General features: G+C 37.3%; 4 protein-coding genes and 1 long non-coding RNA gene across 5 annotated transcripts; 3 read left to right on the top strand and 2 right to left on the bottom strand.

The window, feature by feature from the left end:
* Window positions 1-248: 248 nt before the first annotated feature.
* On the bottom strand, window positions 249-1,394 carry LOC112177576 (SMR domain-containing protein At5g58720). Its single transcript, XM_024315860.1, has 2 exons — window positions 492-1,394; window positions 249-341 (listed from the first exon to the last, which is right to left on the bottom strand). The coding sequence occupies exons 1-2, from the start codon at window positions 1,392-1,394 to the stop codon at window positions 249-251; spliced, it is 996 nt and encodes a 331-aa protein (XP_024171628.1).
* A 735-nt stretch (window positions 1,395-2,129) lies between these two features.
* LOC112177575 lies at window positions 2,130-4,655 on the bottom strand. Its single transcript, XM_024315859.2, has 2 exons — window positions 3,368-4,655; window positions 2,130-3,199 (listed from the first exon to the last, which is right to left on the bottom strand). The coding sequence occupies exons 1-2, from the start codon at window positions 4,653-4,655 to the stop codon at window positions 2,130-2,132; spliced, it is 2,358 nt and encodes a 785-aa protein (XP_024171627.2).
* Window positions 4,656-12,493: 7,838 nt separating this feature from the next.
* LOC112177574 (outer envelope pore protein 37, chloroplastic) lies at window positions 12,494-13,720 on the top strand (the record flags this gene model as incomplete). The annotated part of the gene is made up of 2 exons (XM_024315858.2): window positions 12,494-12,907; window positions 13,013-13,720. Coding segments are annotated over 2 exons (519 nt in total), but the record flags the coding sequence as incomplete, so codon positions are not given.
* Window positions 13,721-14,293: 573 nt separating this feature from the next.
* Window positions 14,294-15,412, top strand: LOC121050365. Its single transcript, XR_005802775.1, has 3 exons — window positions 14,294-14,671; window positions 14,879-14,982; window positions 15,293-15,412. It is a non-coding gene; the product is annotated as an uncharacterized LOC121050365 (long non-coding RNA).
* Window positions 15,413-21,114: 5,702 nt separating this feature from the next.
* Window positions 21,115-21,812, top strand: LOC112177573 (membrane steroid-binding protein 1-like). The gene is made up of 2 exons (XM_024315857.1): window positions 21,115-21,466; window positions 21,751-21,812. Exons 1-2 carry the CDS (start codon window positions 21,115-21,117, stop codon window positions 21,810-21,812), a joined length of 414 nt encoding a protein of 137 aa, XP_024171625.1.
* Window positions 21,813-22,080: the final 268 nt, after the last annotated feature.

Here is a 22,080-nt window from a genome sequence, read left to right as displayed (position 1 = left end):
TTGGGGTGTGCCCACAGGCCTGATTTCTAGTAGTGATTCCAGTTTCCATAGACTGTAAAAGCTCTTCATTGCAACTGATTATTGTATTTCTTTGTTACAAAAGTGTTCTACGACTAAATAACAATTTCACTTGTCCTAAAAAAGTCCAACTAGATTAGAACAAACATCACAATTGATGGAAGAATCTTGAAACCCTAAATTCATATATATTTTTATAACTCAAATAGAGGATTAAGCGATATCAGCCCTCAATAACAGTTGTGCATGAGGCGCCAACTCCTCTCCGAAGAGAAGAGGACCGCTATATCCGGGAACCCACCGCCCATCCCTCGTTCACTATACTGATAACAAAGATATGACAAAAAAGAAGAGGGGGCATAGAGCAAAACCTCTCACAATCAAAACTAAAAGAGAATCCAGCAAAAGCTTTACAACCCTACAATCATACTTGTTTTCCTTACAATTAACTGACATGAACAGATACTACGTACATCCCTGTCCATAAATCTGAAGTAGTCTCTCTGTGAACCTAGCTTGATTAACAACGCTCCTGGATTCTCTTCACTCCATTTAATACCTTCTTTCTGGAAAAATTTGATGACAGAGTGTTTCACAATAGACTTCCCTGCACCATGTCCTGTAATAACCCTGAGGAATCGAAGCGATTGTGTATTGGTTCCATACTGAATGTGCATCTTCAAAAACTTCATCGCTTCGTTCACATGCTGCCCATGCAAATCAATTGTCATCACATCATTTTTTATTCCCTTGTCCTTGTTTTTAGCTTTAAAGATCTCCTGGCTTGCCTTCTCGTCCACCTCTCGTGCCAATTTCGCCTTTGCCTTGGCCTGCTCGGATAGGTAACCTGCATATGCCCGTGATCCGTTTGAATACGCAGTCGCAGCTTTTTGATGGTAGGACTTCACTGAATCCCAATGCTCCTTTGCAGTACTTCTATATGCGTCATATTCAGCTCCTTTAGCAACATCAAACTCGGGTCCCAAAGAATCTTGCAATTCCTTGACACTGTTCTTCCAAGAATTCATAGTTCTTGGTTCTTCATTCTGAAGACTTCTCTTGGAGTTGTTAAACAAAGATTCCACCATCTGAGACAGATTTGCACTCGTACTCCTATGTGCTTGAGAAGGACCAACAAGAACCTCGGCATAGTTCTTGCGGATATATTCTGAAGAGCACCGTCTCTTTCTTGAGGAAGAAGATAACTCGAGCAAGGCATCCAACGCCTTTTCAACCTCACACCCACACTGACCAAGGACATCTTTAACCACACCCAAGCTTATCTCCGACTCGTCTCCAAACATGGAGCAAAGAAACTGCTCGGCATCCTCTTTGGTTGTAGCAGCAAGAGATCCCTGCCGAGTCTTGGACGTCATCTTTGGTTTGTAAAGACAACCGGCCAAAAAAAGAGAGAAAAATAGAAACTGATAGTTGAAAATGATAGAGCGTGTTGCATGAGTGAGCTGAGAGCACCAATTTATACTAGACGTAGGGGTTACAGATTAAAGGCACGTGGCACAGGATCAATGGTCAGTATGAGACAAGAACTAGTTAGATTAATTAAGCCAAAATTGTTCCAACACTGACCACATCAACAAACATGATTCTAACACAGTAAATGGTAAAATTTGATAACCCTAACATATTTAGGGATCGAAAAAACTAAATGATGTAATAACCCTAATACAGCTGCCCCAGGTGCCAAGCATGCACAGCACTTAGTCAATATTACTTCTCCTACTTAAAACAGGAAATGATGAATATAGCAAGAATCATAACGTACATTTCATCCCCTTTGAATCTGAGCTTCAAGCTTCAGATCCATTACTAAAACCCTGAGTCTTGGACAGAGCCGTCTTAAACTTTTCGGAGGCCCTGTGTGAAAGTTCAAAATGAGGCCCTCAAAGCTTCAATCTTATATGAAATTTATACTTGAACAAACTCACAATATAAAATCAAATAATCGTAAAGGGATGATCAATATCATTAGATGAGCCTACACAAGAGGCTAAATATTCAATACAAACGTGAAGTTTGCAGCAAAAATTAATTACAAAAAGATGCTTGATCTGACCCTTAAAATAACACATTCTAGCAGTGTTGATTGATATTCATTTGAAAATCCATCTCCTTGCCTTCTTCCCTGCAAACTGATCAATTAGCTTATCACAATTGATTTTTCCAAGATATTCATTCTCAATCGAAATCAAAGCGAGTCCATTTAGCCTTTCTTGTGACATAGTTGATCGCAAATAAGACTTCAATAACTTTAACTTGGAAAAACTCCTCTCAGCTGAAGCAACAGTAACAGGCACAGTTAACAATATTTGATATGCAAGTCTAACAACTGGGCAGCTATTCCTTTCCAGTAAGAAATTCAATATATCACTAGCTGTCATCTTCTGTTTGGGTAATATCTCCCTTAAGAGTTTTAACTCTCTAAACATGTCTTCCCCATCAACATCTGAACTCTCTCCATATCTCAAAACAGTCTCAAGATGAATACAAGCAGCTTTCAAATCATTATCATTCAAGGAATTCAAAGTTTCAGAAGTGAATAAAAATCCAAAGATATCATCATAACGTTGGTATTGTTCAAACCTTCTATTTAATGACCCCTTAGCTTGATCTATAATATATAAGAAATAATGTAGTCTAAAAGATTCCTCACTTGAAGATGATGGAGATGGCTCACTGCTGCTTTCATCAAAAAATCTTTTTCTTTGAATTTGACGCTTTTCAGGAAAAACAGGATCAACATCTAATGCAGCAGCAATTTCTTTAGCAGTAATTATTGCATCTGTGAAGCCAGTTTCTCTAAACTTATCAAGCCAAGCAATTAGACCTTTTACTTCAGCTATAGCAACACTAATTTGCATATCATGAGACTGCAGCACTTTGCTAACCCTATTAAAAGCAAACAAAATTTCATACCAAATCACCATGCTTAGCAAAAACTCAAAGTCTCCCAGATCATTAGTTGCTATTGACTTTGCACCACTTTTAATTTTGGGATCCTTGTCAATTTCTGCCAATTGAAGTAATGCTTCTCTTATTTCAACGGCGTTGAATCGTAGAGGCTTAACACTTTCAATACGACTCTCCCAACGCGTAGTGGATAATGATTTGAGAGTGAATCCTTTTAGGTTGTCCTTCAAAACCTGCCATCGCTTTGTAGAACCTGCAAACAAGGTATAAAGACGTTGTAATATTCCAAAAAAATCCACTGCTTTCCCACAGGAATTTGCCACATCACAAAGAGTTAAGTTTAAACAATGACAACCACATGGAGTGTATAATGCCCTAGGATTGATATCTAACAATTTTTTTTGCACCCCTTGGTGTTTGCCTTTCATATTTGACCCGTTGTCATATCCTTGTCCCCTCACATTGTTAATATCGAGATCCAATGATTGTACCACAGCCTGCAGCTCTTCAAATAGTCCCTGACCAGAAGTGTCATGTACATTTAAAAACTCCACAAAGAACTCTTCAATTTGTATTGGACTCTTTGAAGCATTCACATATCTAAGTATCAATGACATCTGCTCTTGGTGACTAATATCTGGTGTGCAATCAAGAATAACAGAGAAATATTCAGCATCTTTAATTGTTTTTATGATTTCAGCTTTGATTTCAATAGCTATCATATGCAGCAACTCATTCTGAATGTTATGACCAAGATAGTGATGATGAATCTCAGAACTATTTATGCGTCTACAATGCTCCTCCATCACTTCTTCACATTCTGCCACCATTTCAACTAGACCCAAAAAGTGTCCATTATCAGGTTCATAAAGCCTCTCATTAGTTCCACGGAAAGCTAAGTTATTTTTAGCAAGAAATTTGACAATTGCAATTATTCTTTTCAGCACATTCCTCCAGTGTTCTTTCTCTTTCCTAATCTGGTCTTGAAAAGCTTTATCAATGGTTTCATGCCTCTGCAATCTAAGACGCAAATCAGTCCAAGTATTTGCATTAATGAGATGATCAGTGCTCATTTCATGCTCCTTAAGTCTTTTACTAATTAGGTGACCCCAATCATTGTACCCATCATTCGGTAACTGACCTCGCATTGGCCCCCTCTTAAACAACTTGCAACAAAAACAAAAAACCTTATCAAGCTCCCTTGAGTACACTAGCCACTCTCTATCATATTTCTCTCCATTTCCTAAAAACCGAGTGTAGAATTTTGAACTGAAACGTCTATTGAACTTGTCTGGAGGACCATTTTCTATTGAAAGATCTCTAAGAGGACCCTTCTCTACCAACAAATCTATCAACTTTTTATCCAAACTATCCCAATTTCTTGGGTCAAAAATATTCACAGAAGCATCATTCACATTATCATTATGTCCTGTACCATTTTCATTTTCATCATGACCCAAATTATCAGCAACTACATTACCATCAGTGGGCTCTTCCACATTATCTTCCCTATCAATATGCTCTTCCACATTATCTTCCCCATCAGTGAGCTCTTCTGCATCTTCATTAACTAAATGTCCACCCAAACCTTCTGGTTCCCTAGTAATGAACCTATCAAGACTTCCCCTTAAAGAATTAACCAACTCTACATCTTTTTTCTTCTTTAAGCGTTTTGCATATCTGGATAAATATTTTCTTTTAGGAGGCATGCTTCTAAATTTTAGCAAATCAATTCAAGCAACATGACCAACATCCCCAGACAATTCAAACAAAATGAGCCAAATCAGCCAATCAATTTGAAGGAGAGAACCTGATTCCCTGAACTCAAAGTATAGTCTGAGACTCTGAGTTTGTTCAATTGTTCACTGCTTGACTTCTCCAATTTTCTCAATTCCAGAATCCCACAAAATTGCTAGAAAGGCCTACTGGCCTACACCTTTGCAATCTGGAAACCAAATCAAACCATTAGGAATAACGCATCAAAGAATCATTACGGGGCCGAGTAGATAACGCAGCAAACATTGGTTCAATCATACCTGAGACGGCACCGTTCGTCTTCATCTCAACCTTTCCGGAGAATTTGAACTTCAGCAGAAATGAGAAATCAAAAGAGTAAAGTTCTTCACCGGAATCACTGCCAGATTCTTCATTTCTTCACTTGATTAATTTTCCTTTACAAAACCCACATCTTCTTCTCACTCTTTCAGGCTTTTAAACCCAAACCCAAATCGTCCGAGTCGACTGGCTCAGTGGCTCGTCGTCCTCCCCAAGATCGTCGACTCGTTCACCGTCACCAACCTCACCGGCACCTAGTTTCGTGGTTCGTTGGCTTCGACGTCTTCAACGGTCCTGAGGTCGAACGGCCGATGAGAAACTGAGAAATTGAGAATTGAGGAGAGCTGAGAGGAGAGACAAAACGCGGAAAAAAAGAGGGGATAAGGTTCAGTTGTGCCACACATTTCATATTATCTTCAGTTTTTAATGTCTATTTATTTAAATATAAAACTATTAAAAAAAAAAGGGCCCTCTAGATGAAAAGACTTGTCAATGAAGTCGTGAAGCAAAAGGGGTTCTGCCATTCTAGGGCCCCCTATTTTATATTATTTACAGTTTTTAATATTTATTAATATATACATAAAACCCATAAAAAAAAATTGGGGCCCTCTGAATTAGGGGCCCTGTGCTGTCGCTCACTATGCACACCATCAGAGCCGGCCCTGGTCTTGGATGTCATCTTTCACGAATGTTGTATATTTAGGGCTCGACTTCCGTACTTTTTCCCAAAACGGTCAAATATTGGAGGCAACAATTAAGAGTTGAAGATCGACCCTTCTGCTTACTTATATTTCGTAAAGGGATCCAGCGAACCATATCGAATAAAATACATTTCATTATTTTATGTTTGTCCTAGTAATTTAACCAACAAAAATAATAATTTTGATGACATTTTTTTTTTTTTTAAAGAAGATTTCATTGAAACTTTTAACCAATACACTCGTTTAGAATGACATCCTTTATCATTTCAAGAGCAATAACAAACAAATTTTGGCTATCACCAGTACATAAAGTTTGACTTGCTAGAATATGGGGGTCGTCTAGGGTACCTTGATGTATGTCATACCTTTATTTTTTATTTTTTATTTTATTTTTAATAAATTAATATAGTGGAAACCTACTGAACTAGTTAACAGGTTATCCACTTAAATGTTGACATGTGTCATTTTAAAAAATAAAATTTACTATATTAACAACACATTCTATCTTGATATGTAATACTGTTCAGAAACATGTAACATATATTATCAAAATAATAAATTACACCTAGTAGAAATGATGCTCATATGAACAATAGGCGGTAGAAGATCTTGAGAGTGATGGGAAAGGTTGAGTGCAAGTGCTCCACTTCCTTTCCAATCCATCACCTCATTGTAGAAACATTGACCACTTAATGGTGGATTGAGAGGTAAAAATACATTAATCTCAATCTTCTCATAAAGAACATAAGTGCTCAATGTCCTACTCTCCACCTTGGAAAGCTCATGATGGATCTCCATGGATGTGGGAGAAGAGAAAGTCCTTGCCTCTTCAATTACTTCACCATCACAAGGCACTAAAGGACTCTCTTCCTCCATGGGAATATCAACCTCAACAAATAAGGGATTTTGGTGTATGACTTCAAGCTCCGCATCCTTCTCAATGAACAAGGGGTTATGGTGTATAACTTCAAATTCCTCATTCTCCTCACTAGACAAGACATCTTCCTCTTTAGAATCATCTTCAAGCATCTCCCCTCCATTTGGAAGCTTAGATTTCCAATATTGCATCAATTCCGCCGAAGTGTAGTCACTCACCCCACTTGCATTGAAACTTTCATAACCAAGCTCACTTTCTTTTTCATGAACATCACCATCTCGATCTTGAATAGGCAACTCTTGCTCATGATGCTCATAATATACTTCTTCTCTTGAATTAGGCTCCATTTGGTCAAAGAAAGATTCATGCTCATAAATGGTGAAGGGTGGCTCTTGTGCAAGACTAGCCTTAAGTTGCTCATTGGAATGTATAAGCATCTCTTGAGAAGCTTGCAATCGAGCTTGGGAGGCTTGCAAGAGAGCTTGAGAAGCTTGCAATTGAGCTAGTAGTCATTCAACGAATTCCTTCCTAGGCTCATAAGCTTGATAACCTCCACCATATAAACTTTCTTGCTCATATCCCTACGGGTCTTCCCATCCATAGTTCCACCGATTCATAGCTCAATGTAATAGAAAATAAGTACCTATGGATTCCCAAGAATGAGATAAGCAACCAAAACTTAAAAAGAAAATAGAAAAATAACCACACAAAACATAATAAACAATTTAGATCAACAAATATTCCCTTTTTCTTTTTTTTTTCAAAGAAACAAAAATATGCTAAAGTGACCTAAAGAATCGATTCACCAAGGGATTAAGGCTATTAAACCCTAATCCCCGGCAACGGCGCCATTGACTTGGATACACATTTACGCAAGCGTACGTATCATTGTCAAAATAGGGAAGTATTAAGCCCAAGATTATCGTACCACGGGGATTAGTGGCCAACCCACAATTCTTGGATAGTCGGAACTAGAGTCACTAAGCAAATAAAGGAAAAAGAAAAAGATAATAAATAAAAATGTTATTCTAAGGCACCAAGCCTTAGCAATGCTCGGCTTTAATTTTCACTAAAGCCTAATCAAAACTAAGAGCCTAGTGGTGGATATGCACAAATGAGTCGAAAATTGGAGGAAGTTTTAAATTGTGAATTAACTAAATTAAACGCAACCGAAAAGTAAACTAAACAACTAATTAACGAACTAGAAAATTAAATTTGGGTTTTCAAATTAATGGGAACATGGGAGTGTCGGATGATTCACACTAACTATCTTGCAAATATCGATGCCAATTTCATAAATGCATACATTTCCTATATGTGTCGAGTCCCGTATCTAGTACCGGTTAAGCCTACTAAACCAATTATCCTTTTGGTGTATATATTGACTATGCCGGTTAAGGCCACAATCAACTCTCTAATTTGGGCATTATGCCGGTTAAGGCCGTAATATCCAAAATTAGAGGCCTAGAGAGCAAGATAATAGAGACCTAAGCAAGCTTAGCTACAATTAAGCTAGTTAATGGTTACCACACTTAAAATCTTAGATGCAACAAGACCAATAAGTTGTCAATTTATCAATCTACTCATCACAATTGCCCACAACATAATTTCAAAGGATGACAAAGCCTAGAAACATACTTGTAAGGACCAATAAATTTCGGATTTAAAGCATACACAATGGAAATTGCATTTATTAAAAGTAAAGCTTCAATATTTATACAAGATGTGTTAGGGCTTCACAATCCTAACTCCCAAAATGAAACTACTCACTATCCATAGTCAAATACATCATCAATAGCAAATAAAATTATGGAATAGATAATAAGGAAGAGAGGGGAGAGTTAGCTTGGTCACTTCTAGCTATGAGCTTGTATGAACCAAGTAATTTATTCACTCAACTACCCAAAATAGAGGTGTGGTGCTCTTGATGATGATTATTTGAATCTTGAGTGAGAAATCCTCCAAATACCCATAAGAAAAGGAAAGAAAATAAGAGAAATGGAAGGGGAGGAGTGGAGTGGAAGGGCAGCAGCCCTCCCAAGGCTTTTGTGCGGCACTCTATTGGTTGGGTTAGAAGGAGAACGGGTGCTGCCCTTTTATTTGTGTCGAAGAGAGAGAGTCTGGATAGCTCTTCCGTAGTGGTCAGAAAAAGGAATTGGAGCTGCACGTGTAAGCATCCAATTGGCTCAAGGCAAAGCATAATTAAGCCATTGCTTAATTAATTAACCAACACGTGCAACAAGCAGATTCCACTCCTCCTTTTTTATCATTTTTTTTCTTTTCTTCTTTTTTTTTTTTTTTGGTTACAAGCGGGGTCAAAAAGACCCAAACAAAAGAAAAAGAACAACTAAGTGTGATAGCACATGCCAGATCTTCTGACTCTAGACACAGCAGCAATATCTTCTAAGTATGCCTGAGCAGCAATATCTTCTTTTTCTTTTCTTCTTTTTCTATTTCTTCATTCTCTATAAATATATATATATATATATATATATATTATAATCTTCTCCGCGATCTCAATATATTTTCGCACCCACCATCAAGAAAGTAGTAAGGTTTCACTTCTCTCGCTGACATTGACCATGGTTGACCAGAGCCGCAATTTCGTCTTTTTGTCGGAAACTCCAAATTGCTCTGTTTTCCTGTCTTTTTCACTACAAAAAAAAATTGCAATAGCCACGGCGCGTCCCCGTAGCAAAAGGCTCTTTTGCCGTCTCAAAAGACCATTGGCGACGGCAATGCTTCCAACGCCGTTGGTGGCGTCGCCAATGTTATTTGCCACTGCAATTCCCCGTCGCAAGACTATTAGCGACGGCAAACGTGCAAGAATTTTGCGACTGAAAAATGCCGTCGCAAATACCAATGGCGACGCCACCAACCGCTACTGAAGTTTTTTGCCGTCGCCAAAAGTCATTTGCGACGGCAAAAATGGCGTCGCAAAAATATTATTTATGAATAAAAAAAAATATCTGGCATGCAAATGCATGCCATTTTTTTTTTTTGGAATAAAAGCTATACAAAAAGGAATGCAACTTATACAAAAAGGAATGATACATTCATGAACGTTGCAAAAGGAATGAAGCTTCTACAAAAGTTTACAAGATAATTAAGCTTTGTTTTCTTCCTCTACTTCAAGATAAACTTTGAAGGGATCTTCTTCGTTCTACTTCACATACCAATTACTCTATTGTTATTGCAATCTCTTTCAATAACTTCAATAGCCACTGCACAAAAAGATGCAAATCTATTTCAATAGCTTAATGTTCAAAACAAAAAATCTTTATAAAGACACTAATCTATTACTCCTAGCACATGCTTTCTTTCATCTATACAGAAGTGTGATGACTAGATACTAGTTTTAAACTATACAGAAGGGAAGAATGGCATGGTTTCTGTAATGACCTTTTTCAGAGCTTCCACAACTCATGCTTCTTCATGAATCCTTTTTACCTTCGCTCTTCCTGATAAAAAAAAGAAAAGAAAAAAGGTTGAGCTATTAACAAAGCTTAAGTGTGTACTTTTATATAGTAGGTAACGGACATGCTCCAGCAACCATACCTACCAATATACTTGACTGCTATGATATGAAATGAATAAATAAGATAATCATTTAAGCTAATTAATAAGCATATACACGTGAATACATTTAGCAACAAACTCTAATTTACCTTTCAGATTTCCTTCCTTTTAAACTTTTGTAAAACTACTCACAGCATGAACCAATGTACTATTTGAAATGACTACACCTGCAATGGAAAAAATAAGCATCAATCACGTGACACACGACAACCTACAACAAAAACACAGCATACAAATGTACAGAGCTTATCTAGAGAAAAACATATAACACAACACTATTAAAGAATGTCCAGGGGTATAGTTTGTTTAATATATCTCTATTCATAATTACGATTTATGCAGAATTCTCTCAAGCGAACGAAACCTAAAGCTTAAGTTGACTTTGACACCAAAAAGACAAAAAGAACTAAAATTGTGGATAGCTCAATCAAATAGGGTGGAGGGAAAAAAAAATTACTTTTCAGTACAAAAGAACCAGCCAATGTTGGTAATCATAATCTTGGACAAGTGCCAATAGATCTAGGATACACTAGACAAAATTTACCTGATCAATGACCCTTCTTCTTTTTGTGTGCTTAGATTTCAATCAAGATTTGGATCTTTCATTCCTTAAGAGAATTCTGTTCAAGAGTTGCTGATCCAAGAAGCAATCCAAAAATACAAAACCAATGATCAGCCTTTTTATTAAGGTCTCAATGAAAAACAAGCATAAGTAAACTGCTTACTCAACCAAAACTGGAAAAGAAAAAAAATTGAACAACAGTGAACTGAAGTACCTTTTCAATCCCAACAGTTTGCTTCCACGTAAATTCATGGCAAGTATTTGAAAATTTCAAACTGTAATTCAACAAAACACTTCATATGATAGACTTTACATAACAAAACAAAACAACAAAATCCATGAAGCACCCTAGTAGATTAATGCAAAGAAAAGAATATAGACAAGATGATAAATTTATACGAGTGGAGGAGACAGCCAAAAAAAAAGACACAGACAACACATATTAGGATTGTAGACTCACTCTAGGCTCATCCTAGGATTCATCAGTTACCACCATATACTATTAAACCTAGAGGATACAATTGTATCTTCACCAAACTGTACTCAGCTAAATCAATTCTCTAAAGGGCAACATTTAAATTATATCTATCAAGGCAGCTTATATTTTGTATCTTCTTACTACCTAAAGAAACTTTTTATTCTTAGAGTTAACAGTCCTCACAGTAATCTAAATTATCATAGAGCTCTTACCTGAAGTAACAAAGTCTTTAAGGCATATATGATCATGCAGTACCTGTGAACTCCACCAAATTTTCTAGGCTGTAATTGATTCCTCAAGGGCTCGTCCATTCAAATCCCCATACACATATACTGCCAAGTTCAAAGAAGAAGAAAAAACTCATATAGTGCAGAACTCATATAGTACAGAAAAGGAAGCAACACTAAGACAAAAATATTGACTTTATCTTCATGTAGATTTGTATGTGTTTAGCTTCAGATACAGATTCAAAGGGGACAAACATTCTTGTTTTTTTTTCTTTCATAAGAAAAAAAGAAGAACACTACTAAAAAAAACTCCAATTGCTTCGCCTTTTTACTTTGGCATCAATTGCCGTAGCAATTGAGACCCTATTGCTATGGAAAATGTTCCGTTGTGATTAAGAGTTATTATTTGCGACGGCAAATCTTGGCCGTAGTAGACTTTATAATCAATTGCGACCCTTTTCCCTTTTGCCGTCGCAAAATTTATTTATAAAAAAAAAAAAAAATCAAATCAAATCTTACCTCGGAAAAGTGAGAAAACAGCCGTCGGAAAAATAAACAACATCTTGGCGAGTTGGCGCCTATCCTAATTTTTTTCCCTCTGTTTTTTCTTTTGTTTTTTGTGCCAAAATTCCCACTAACCTAATTCTTTTTCCCTCTACAGCCTCAATTCGCTCTCTCTCTCTAGCTCTCTCCCTCTCTCTCGCCCGAGCTCCGAGTCATATCTGCCGTCTCGACTACCGCCTACGTCGACAGAGACCCAGATATAGCCAAGCACGCCCAGAAGGGTCAAATTGCTGCAACTGGAGTTCTCTCGGAGCTTCAAATCGTCGGCTGCTGCTGCTTCTACAGGTAAATTGGTTTCTGGGTTTCGTTATTGAGCTTCCGTTTTAGAGGGTTTTAGTGTTTGAGTGTGGTTTTGGTATTGCACACCATGGTGGCCGTGGGAGTCGTAAGCGGAGTAAAAAATATGCTGTCCGGTGAGGACTTTCTTAATCTCGAAGCGGTGGTCAATTCGGATGAGGGCGAGGACGATACACTTTAGCTAGTGCTTCTACTAATCTCGTTTGATTTGGAATTGTGTATTTGTTGATTTTTGTTCTTAGATTTAGGGCATCATCATCTTCTTCTAACACCCGAACTCCTGTTCAGCACTTCTGCTGGTCAGCTCCGACTCCGATTCCGAATCCCATACTGAGCTGCTTCTCCTCCAAAATTAAAAGGCCTTCGGTTCGAGTGACTTCGGAGTTCGACAACGACTCGTCGGTCTTCTTCCACAAGGTGTCTTGCAAGCTGTTCGATAGCGTGGCTAAGCTGAAGGTGTTGTTCAACAACAACCACAAGGGTGCGGTGTCTCCGCCTCAGGTGTCATTTATCTCTCAGTACCTCTCCATTCACTACAACTTCGAAGATCAGTCTACCCTCCCCAACAGCTCCGTCGATGTTGGTCCCAGATTGCAATTCCGTGCTTCCCATGATCTCAAGGTGCCTCTTTTGCCTCTCTCTCTAACTCTAACTCTGCTTCCATTTCACTCTTGTAATTGGTGTATTTTTTATGTGCTCATAATCTGTATCTAATGTTGTCCTTAGGCACAACAAGGAGAGGCAACTATGGTTGCGAAGCTTGCTGACCCTGGATATGCATTTCAACTCTCTTCTTCTTTCCATTCTGCTGGTTTGGTGAGTCAAATATAGCATTTTTGGACACACTAGCTTTCAACTGTCATCTGCGACCTGCCATTCCATTTAGACATGCTTTCTTTGTTTGTTTAAATTCTTAGCAAGTTACTCGAACTAGATGCAGTAAAGACTCTGAGGCTAAGATTGGTTGAGGATGTATCTCTTGGAGGTCTACTGCTCTGAGGTTCAGTATTATTGCACAGTTGTTTTTGTTTTTGCACATTTGATCTCTCTGAAACATGCCTCATCATTTATGATCTGTCTTGCTGAGTTTTGATAAGTCAAGATTCATCATTTGAATTTCCGTTGGTCAATTTGTTCTTTGATGTGATTGCACTGTATTACAGGTTGTTCCAGTATGCATATGTATATGTATATATAGTGACAAATAGAAAAGTAGCCACCTTTAAGTAGTTCACTATCTTTCTGTTGCAGCTACCAAAATGATCATAGTAAGTTTTATTCCCTTAAGTATTTTTCTGGTGCTTGAAGCCAAAAGCTACCCTTAAATTCCCCCTTGGTGAAGTTACTTTGGAGGAAAAAGAAGAGGAGGAGACGAACAAAATGTTGTCTATAAATGGCATTGTTAAAGGCCAACTTTTGAACGGGCTCTGCACTGCTCACTATGTGGATGATGAGTTGAAGTAACAATACTCATTCAAGGTAAGGATTATGTATTATTCTGGTCTCCTCCTTTTTTTTTCACTTGCAAAAGATGCTTGGATTTGTTGCGTTGATATGCGGTCCAGAAGACTGCTTTCTCTACAAACATATTCTGTTTCTCTTAGTTGTATACTCTATTATGTTGTTTCCTCTTTGTGAAAATTGTTGCTGATAGTTTTTGAATTTATTACAGGATGAGTTGTCGTCTTTTATCCCATCTATTTCACTGCCTTCAAATGCATTGTCATTTGCTTTTAAGCGTCGCTTCGGTCCTTCAGACAAGTTGAGGTTAGTAATCTCTTCCATTTTTCTTTCTTCCCTGTAAGCGTGCAATTTTTATTCATTTGTTTTGGTTTTGTCTGTTGGGTTCATGATTCACTTGCTTGGTGAGTGGTGACAGATGTAAGTACTTATTAATATATATATATATATATATTTTTTTTGGAGGATAATGGAACGCTATATATGAATGTTATGTGAAACAAATGAGGTGCTTTATTTTGTGCTTATGAAATTCAATTCAGGTTGAGTTGGCCACTTAACATGTTCTATGTCCTTTGCTACTTACCTAATATTGTTATTTCATGCGTGGTCATTGTAATGTTGCCAAGCAAATCCTATCTCCAATAATTAATCGTTTTAGCATGAGTGATTCTTGTAAGTTGTTCCTCTCAAGCATTTGAGAATGGAAGTTGGAAATGGATGATTTGCACCTATCTGAAGCTATTCTGAGCAGTTTGAGCAGTTTCAGCGCTTTGGGAATCTGATGAAATTCTCTTCGTTTCTGATTTGTTTTGAGATTGAAAAATTTGATCTTTTCAGGTTCTGTGGTGGCTACGTTCATCTGCCCTTTGGATGTCATCAAGACCAGGTTACAGGTCCACGACATGCTTACCGGTCAAAGAGGTAATTTTTGGTTCAATAAGTTATTGAATTTGATGCAAGTTTCAATTTTTAATAAGCCCAGATTTAGTACCTAATGTATTGGAATTATGTGTTTTGATTTGTTTTTGTGATTTTTGAATTTGTATGAAGTACATAATAGTGGTTTATTTATGAGCTCTAGAGACTATTTAGTAGTTGGTTCAAACATTCTATATTGTCATAATGTAGAGGATGGTGGCAAACTCTCAATTGGTGAAAATATGATAGATGCTGCTGGGACTGCCACAGCCATTTCAACAAATCCATTGTGGGTTGTTAAGACAAGACTGCAAGTAAGTTTGATGTTCTTATGCTTGTAATTCATTTGAAATGAAATACTCGGAATATGTGTGTTTGTGTGGATATAAAATCTGTAAGTAATGGTCTTAGTTTATAATACATTCAAAACTGATTACTAGAACATATATAATCAGGACATCTCTGATTCCCTTTCATCTCCGCTAGGCTGCATGCTCATTCTACGGTTAATTGTTGAATAACTTAATGGAGTTGTCTGTGTCCACACATAAGTGTTTCTATATTCAGGGCTTTGTAGCTCTGGTTAAGACATTAAGTATAGTTACTGGAGTTTGTTTTTGTCAGCAATAGAAAATGCTTCGTTGTGTTGCAGTCTCACTGAAGAACCTAAACCAGGCCTTTAACTGGAAATGGGTGGGATTTCAGAGGTCAAAGTTAATCCAATATCAGTCTAAGATGGATGCATTGGCCAAGAAGGCATAGATGTTGCACCATAAAAACATGGTTCCTAGGATTTGGATATGATGACATATGAATTAAATATGATCCAACGTACTTAAAAATTTCTGTTTTGTAGTAACATTTTTTTTTTTGGTTATTTTGTTTCATTATGAGCCGAAACTTTGCTAGCCTCTATATATTATAGGTATTTTCTGTTTTCGTTTTTGAAATTAAACGAAATAGTTTGTCACAAAATCTATACTACAAACTCTCTCAATATCCACCTACTAACTTACTGCCCTGTTTGGTGGGACAATTTTGAGCGAACTCAGGTGGATCAAATTACACAATAGCTGAAATCTGGAATATCAGAGTTTGGAAACAATGAGAACATGTCATCAGCACCTGAGGATCCAGACCACATATCCTCTGCATATCAAGTTGACAAGGAGGTACGATTTTCTTCAATTTCATATTTCCATGGTTCGTTGATTACTTGTGTATTTTCTGGCTATATGTTGTGATGTTTTGATGTTTGAACTATTAACTCTTAAGCACTGATTATAAACTACATTGAGTTTTTTTGCTGGGTGAGTTAATATAGGAGAAGACATCTTTGGCATACTTTAAACTGAAGGTGCCTATATTGTTGGTTTAGTATATATATGCTATATTAGTCTTGGCTTTGTTGATGTTATATCTTCTATTATATGAAGTCTGCTGGAACTTTGAACTACATTTGATTCGTTGTGCTTCATCCTTGTCATTGTTCTACTTAGTTATTTTGATATTATCTCATTAGTGCCAACTTATAAGTCATTGTTCATTTTGATTCTAAAAGGTTACACTATTGAAAAAACTTTATTGGTTGTTCACTCATTTAATCAAACTTATGCATTGTATTTATTGATAAAGAATAATAATAGTAATAGTGTTAGTGGTATGATTTTACCCCTCACCCTTAGATTGTTAACCTGACTAAAGCCATTGATATCAATTAGTTTAGCCAGCAGAATAAATAGGATTACACATTGTCATTTTGTACTTTTTGTTCAATGAAATGGAATATGAATTTCTGTCATTTACATGAACTTTAAATTGAGTTCTGTAGCTTTTTTTTGGTGCAGGGGTGGGACATGTATGTTATGGTGAGCTACTTGATGGGAATTCTAGAAGTTTACTTACTTATTACTGAGTATGTGGTTTTGTCAAGTGAATTCAACACTTTCCAAAACCTGAAGAATTTTTTACTTAATGCCCCAGCTTTTGATAATGCTGATATTTTGGCCATTTCTTCGACTTCTAATGAAGGTGCTGCAGTGTTGGCATGGGTTGCTTTGGCTGGTCTTTGTTTTAAAACAACCTTTGGCTGGTGCTAGCTTTGGTGTGCAATTCAACCTTTGACTGATCTTTGCAATATTTTTTAATTTTTGATATTTGTTGTAGATGGTACTAGCTTTGGTGTGCAACTCACACCATTTTTTTTTTTAATAAATGAAATATCTTTTGCGACAGCAAAGTTTTTGTCGCAACCAATTCACCCCATTTTTTTTTAAATGAAATATCTTTTTGCGACGGCAAAGTACCCGTTGCAAATAGTTTAGCTATTGCGACGGCAACAGTTTTCCGTCGCAAATACTTTTTGCAACGGAAATTTACCGTCGCAAATGGATCTTGTGACACCACCTATTGCAACGCTAACATTTCCGTCGCCAATGCTCAATTTACCGTCGCGAAAAGTATTTGCTACAGCAAAATGACTATTTGCCGTCGCAATTGAAGTTTTTTTTAGTAGTGGAAGAAGCAATTTCAGATGATAGGGGAATGATAGATGGAAACAGACAATTAGTTCTAGTACTAGCTAAACCACACCACGATTGAAATACCTAAGTTCTCTGATCCTGATTAGCAGATCTAACCAATTCAAACTAAGAGTATCAATAAAAAGAAATTTAAAAAAAGTTTTGTTCTATGTTCTTTCACATAGATGCAACAAAAAGAAGAAAAGGAAAGACTCACCATCTTAAAGTGAATCTAGCGCCCAGATCAGTTCAAAGTTGTGCAAAGTGAATTTGCTGATCACGCATATTGAACGATTGATCTTGCAGGCAAAGATAGGAGCAAGCAGAGAGATTCTTAAGACTGAGATGGCTCCATTGAAATACTTTCCTGAACACAATAAGAAAGTAATTTTGCAAAATACCAACTGAATTAAAACAAGAGAAAGAAACACACTCTAGGAGAATAGATAGATAATGTGAGTATGGATATGCACCTTGACATTTTCCTTTCCAAATAGCATTCTAGACCTAGATTTTTTCGCAGCATTCTGGTTTCTTAATCCCATTTTCTGCCTCACTGGTATTCAGAAAGAAAATAACTTACTAATTTACAAACTAAAACTACAAAGAAGTAAATAACTCGTGTTTGTGTACATTTTGACCAATCTTACTTTGTAGAACCAAGCAGATGGACTGGAGATTCATCCACCTCAACTGGTCTTTCTGTCATTTTTCTAGCAACAGATATAGCTTATCATCCTTCTAGCAAACAACAAAGAATGGTTTTAACTTTTAATTTAGAAAAATGCATTTCAAAAATACTATCAGCCATTGACAAAATACCAACCTTGATAAGACGACATTAGCTAATATTTTCCCTTTCATGCCCTAAGACTTCTAATCAAAAGAACAACAGAACCCACAAAAAAGAAAAAAGGAAAAAAGAAGAAAAAAATCGATTATTTGATTTCTGATAAAAGTAGAGGAAAACAGAAAGATCAAAGCTCAATTCTCACACTCGGAATTCAAACTAAGAAAGCCAAATTTCTCTACTCTACTCCAATCGTGTACAAATTATGGTTCTTTCTCAATAGCCAAGTAACAAAATAAATCCCAAAGAAAAACATCAAACACTTTGTCCAGAATCAAAGACGCAACAAAACCAAAAACGAAGTCAAAAGAAAAAGGGTAGTATGCAGTCTTGTACTGAATAGAGAGACAACCTACCAATTTTTTGCACTCAAACAAAGACCACGGATATAGAGCAAGCATCCACATAAAAATCGCAGTTGTAACAAGGCAATTAAAACCCAAATTACTCCAATTGAGGTAATCGAATTAAAAAGAAGAAAACGTAAATCCCTAATTTGGAAAAACAATGGAATCCTGTACAAAAACATATCTGAGAAAAAGCGTAACAAGGAATTGATGAACTGAAGAATAAAGAAAAGAGAAGAGGGATAGGGAATCGTACTGGAAGAGGCGTAGGCTGGGGAAGAGTCGAACCAAAGTCGCCATATTGCAGTCACCATGAAGGCAAAGGAGGTGCAATTGAACACACGTTCATGACCGTCTCCGCCCAAGGCTTGGCTTCTTCGCAAGTCTTAATTGGTAGTTAGCTCATTTCGGAAATCTTTGCTTCTTCTTAGTGGCCATAGAAATAGTGCAAATTGAATTGGATTCAACAAAGAGAAAGAGGAAAGACCGAGGGGAAAATGAAATACCCAAAAAGAATAAGCCTTGGATCTAGATCAACCCAGTGGCCACCAAGTTTTACGATGCTCAATTTGTTGGGTTAGATCGAAAATGGAGAGAAAGAGAAAGAGGGCTGCAGTAAAGAACAAAGATTGAGGAATAGGGTTAGGGTTAGGGCTTTTTTATTAGAAAATAGATTTACTAAGAGAATTATGTTCTCTCGTGCGACGGCACTGTAGATGCAGTAGCAAAGTAGTGAAACTTTGCGACGGCTAATGTTCACCGAAGTAGAATATTAGAGTTTGGCTACCCCTATTGCCACGGCACAATAACTCAGTCGCAAATTCTGCCACGGCGTAACTTTGCCGTAGAGAAAAGCCAATTTTTGGCTACGGCAAAAGAACGCCGACTCTAACTGGCGAAGCCATTGCAATTTTTTTTTGTAGTGTTTCTCTCGATTTCCACAACTCCACTTATTACCTATAAATAAATAAAAATGGATTAATTACATAATAATTGACTTGAGGATTAACTTATTTTTAGTGTTTTAGATACAATTACATGCATAAAAATGTGTGTAATCAATATATTATAAAGCTCATAATTGTAAAAGTAAAATGAGAATTGGAATTGGTCTACTAATTTCATTTCATAGTCCCTTTATATAGGGAGAGATTCGAGAGAATTACAACAGAAATATCAATTACAATGATGCCATTAAATGCTGATTGATCCATAATCCTTGCTGATTGATGATAATCGCTAATTCCTTGATTCTTTCTCCATCAGTCACTTTGACAAAGGCACATAATGTACTGCTGCATGGCATGTACCAACAGCATGCAACCAGTCTCAAAGACAACGCGGTCATAGTGCAACATCTCATCCATCTTCAAGCCTTCTTGCAGCGCTGCCAGCTTTGCATGGAAAGGTGATGACAAGTGAATGAATTGTTTATGCCATGAACTCATGTCCAGTTGCATCTTTAAGTATCACCCTTGAACCACACTGTGAGTGGCTTGAAGAAAAGCCTCATCACAGTTACATTTGATCCAACCATCATCAAGATGATTCCAAGCCAAGCTGTGTCCTTTGTGATTGTTTGATCCACAAGTCTCAAGATCATAACAACAGTTATGTTGTTAGTAACTATTTTTTTGTGATGTTGATGAGTTAACTTTGGTTTTATTTAGTTATGTCAAAGCTGAATGTACATTTCTGTAATATTTTTATGTACGTGTTCCATAATTAAGTATGTACAAACACTACTCGAATTATGCCTGTATGTCTTTGTAATTTAATTTATGGATTAAATACTTGTTACTCTTTGTACTTTTCTCCATAAAACAGTTTAGTCCCTCATCTTTTAAATTAAACAATTTAGTCCTTATTTTCTCTAATTCTCACCCAATAGGTCCAAAATGATTATACCCTTACTTATTTTTTCTATTTATTATTTCTCTCTCTCTCTCTGATTTTTAATTTTTTTTTTCTGCTTCTCTCTCGTAGCTCTCTCTCTGTCCTACTAAAAACAAAAACCTAAAAAGTCGATCAAAATCTAATACCTCCTTTTCTCCTTCCCAACAAGTCAACAACCCAATCCCGATCCCCATCACCGATGAAATCGACGACTAGGCCCTCTTCCCTATTGTTGATGATGAGCCCTGCAATGGAGTGATTGAACAATAAGCCCAGTGCTTGGGATAGAGCTGACTTGAGAAACTACAGCTCCTCCTCAATCGTGTAGGTGTCGACGACGAAGATGAAGACCGGCAATGTGGATGATTTTTCAAGCGATGAGTCGTACTCGATGGTGGTGTATTAGGGGAAGAGCTCGGCGGGGAGGTTTTCATCGGAGATGGAGGTGTAGAGGGACGGAAGTGGTTATAGGTGAAGCAGAAAGCAGATCTAGATCTTGGTGGCGTACTCGACGGTGGAGAAAGGGTTAAGGATAGAGCGGCAAGTCCAGCACCGGAGATCGGAGTAGGGGAGGGCTGACATGTTGGGGATTCGAGGTTGACGATCTCATTCATGTTTGTTGAGAGAGTGAGAGAGAGAGGGCTCAGGGGAGGAGAATAGAGATTGGTGTTTTTTTTATTCTCCAATTCGGGTTTGGAGGGGGGAGGGAGGAAGGGAGGTAGAGAGACAGAGAGAGATCAGATTTGATTGATGAGGATATACGAGATGGTGATGGAGGAGATAACAGTGTAGATGGGGCTATCACCGGCGATGTTTTTCACAATCGCTAGGATGGTGCTTGTCGTTTACAGATATGTTACCACAATGTTTATGGCTCTCGAAGATTACAACAATCCTCCGGTAGTGAGTAGTGCTAATTCAGAATTGGTGAACAAGTATTTCAAGCCCAAGATTGCCACGACGCCAAGCTCAATCCAAGTCGAGGATATGACGGAGCAAGAGCTTAGAGGATATGATGGGTCTGACCCCCATAAGCCCATTCTTATGGTCATCAAAGCTCAGATCTACGACGTGTTTATACGCTCTGTTTACATTTTGGGGCACAACCAAAGAACCTTACTGGAAAAGATGTCATCGAAAGTTAGAGACTTCGCCGGAGGAGCAAAGCTAAAGTTCCAAAGAAGTGAAGAACATCAAATGGAGAAAAGAAATAGAAGGAGGGAGAGAGAGAGAGAGAGAGAGAGAGAGAGAGAGAGAGAGAGAGAGAGAGAGAGAGAGAGAGAGAGAGAGAGAGAGAGATAAAAAATAATAATAAAAAGATAAAGAAAGAGAGAAAAATAATTTCAAAAAAGGAAGTAAAGGTATAATAGTTATTTTAGACATGTTATGAACCTGTTGTGCGAGAATTAGAGAGAATAAGGACTATTCAGTTTAATTTAAAAGGTGAGGGACTAAACTGTTTTTCAGGGAAAAGTTTGAGGAGTAACCCCAATAAGCCCCTTCTTATGGTCATCAAAGCTCAGATCTAGGACTTGTTTATACGCTCTGTTTACATTTTGGGGCACAACCAAAGAACCTTATTGGAAAAGATGTCATCGAAAGCTAGAGACTTCGCCGGAGGAGCAAAGCTACAGTTCCAAAGAAGTGAAGAACATCAAATGGAGAAAAGAAATAGAAGGAGGGGGAGAGAGAGAGAGAGAGAGAGAGAGAGAAATAAAATAATAAAAAGATAAAAAAAAAGAGAAAAATAATTTCAAAAAAGGAAGTAAGGGTATAATAGTTATTTTAGACATGTTA

The sequence above is a fragment of the Rosa chinensis genome, chromosome 7, assembly GCF_002994745.2.
Source record: "Rosa chinensis cultivar Old Blush chromosome 7, RchiOBHm-V2, whole genome shotgun sequence".
NCBI lineage: Eukaryota > Viridiplantae > Streptophyta > Magnoliopsida > Rosales > Rosaceae > Rosa > Rosa chinensis.
Note: the sequence above shows the minus strand (reverse complement) of the source record. Positions and strands in the feature narration are given on the sequence as shown.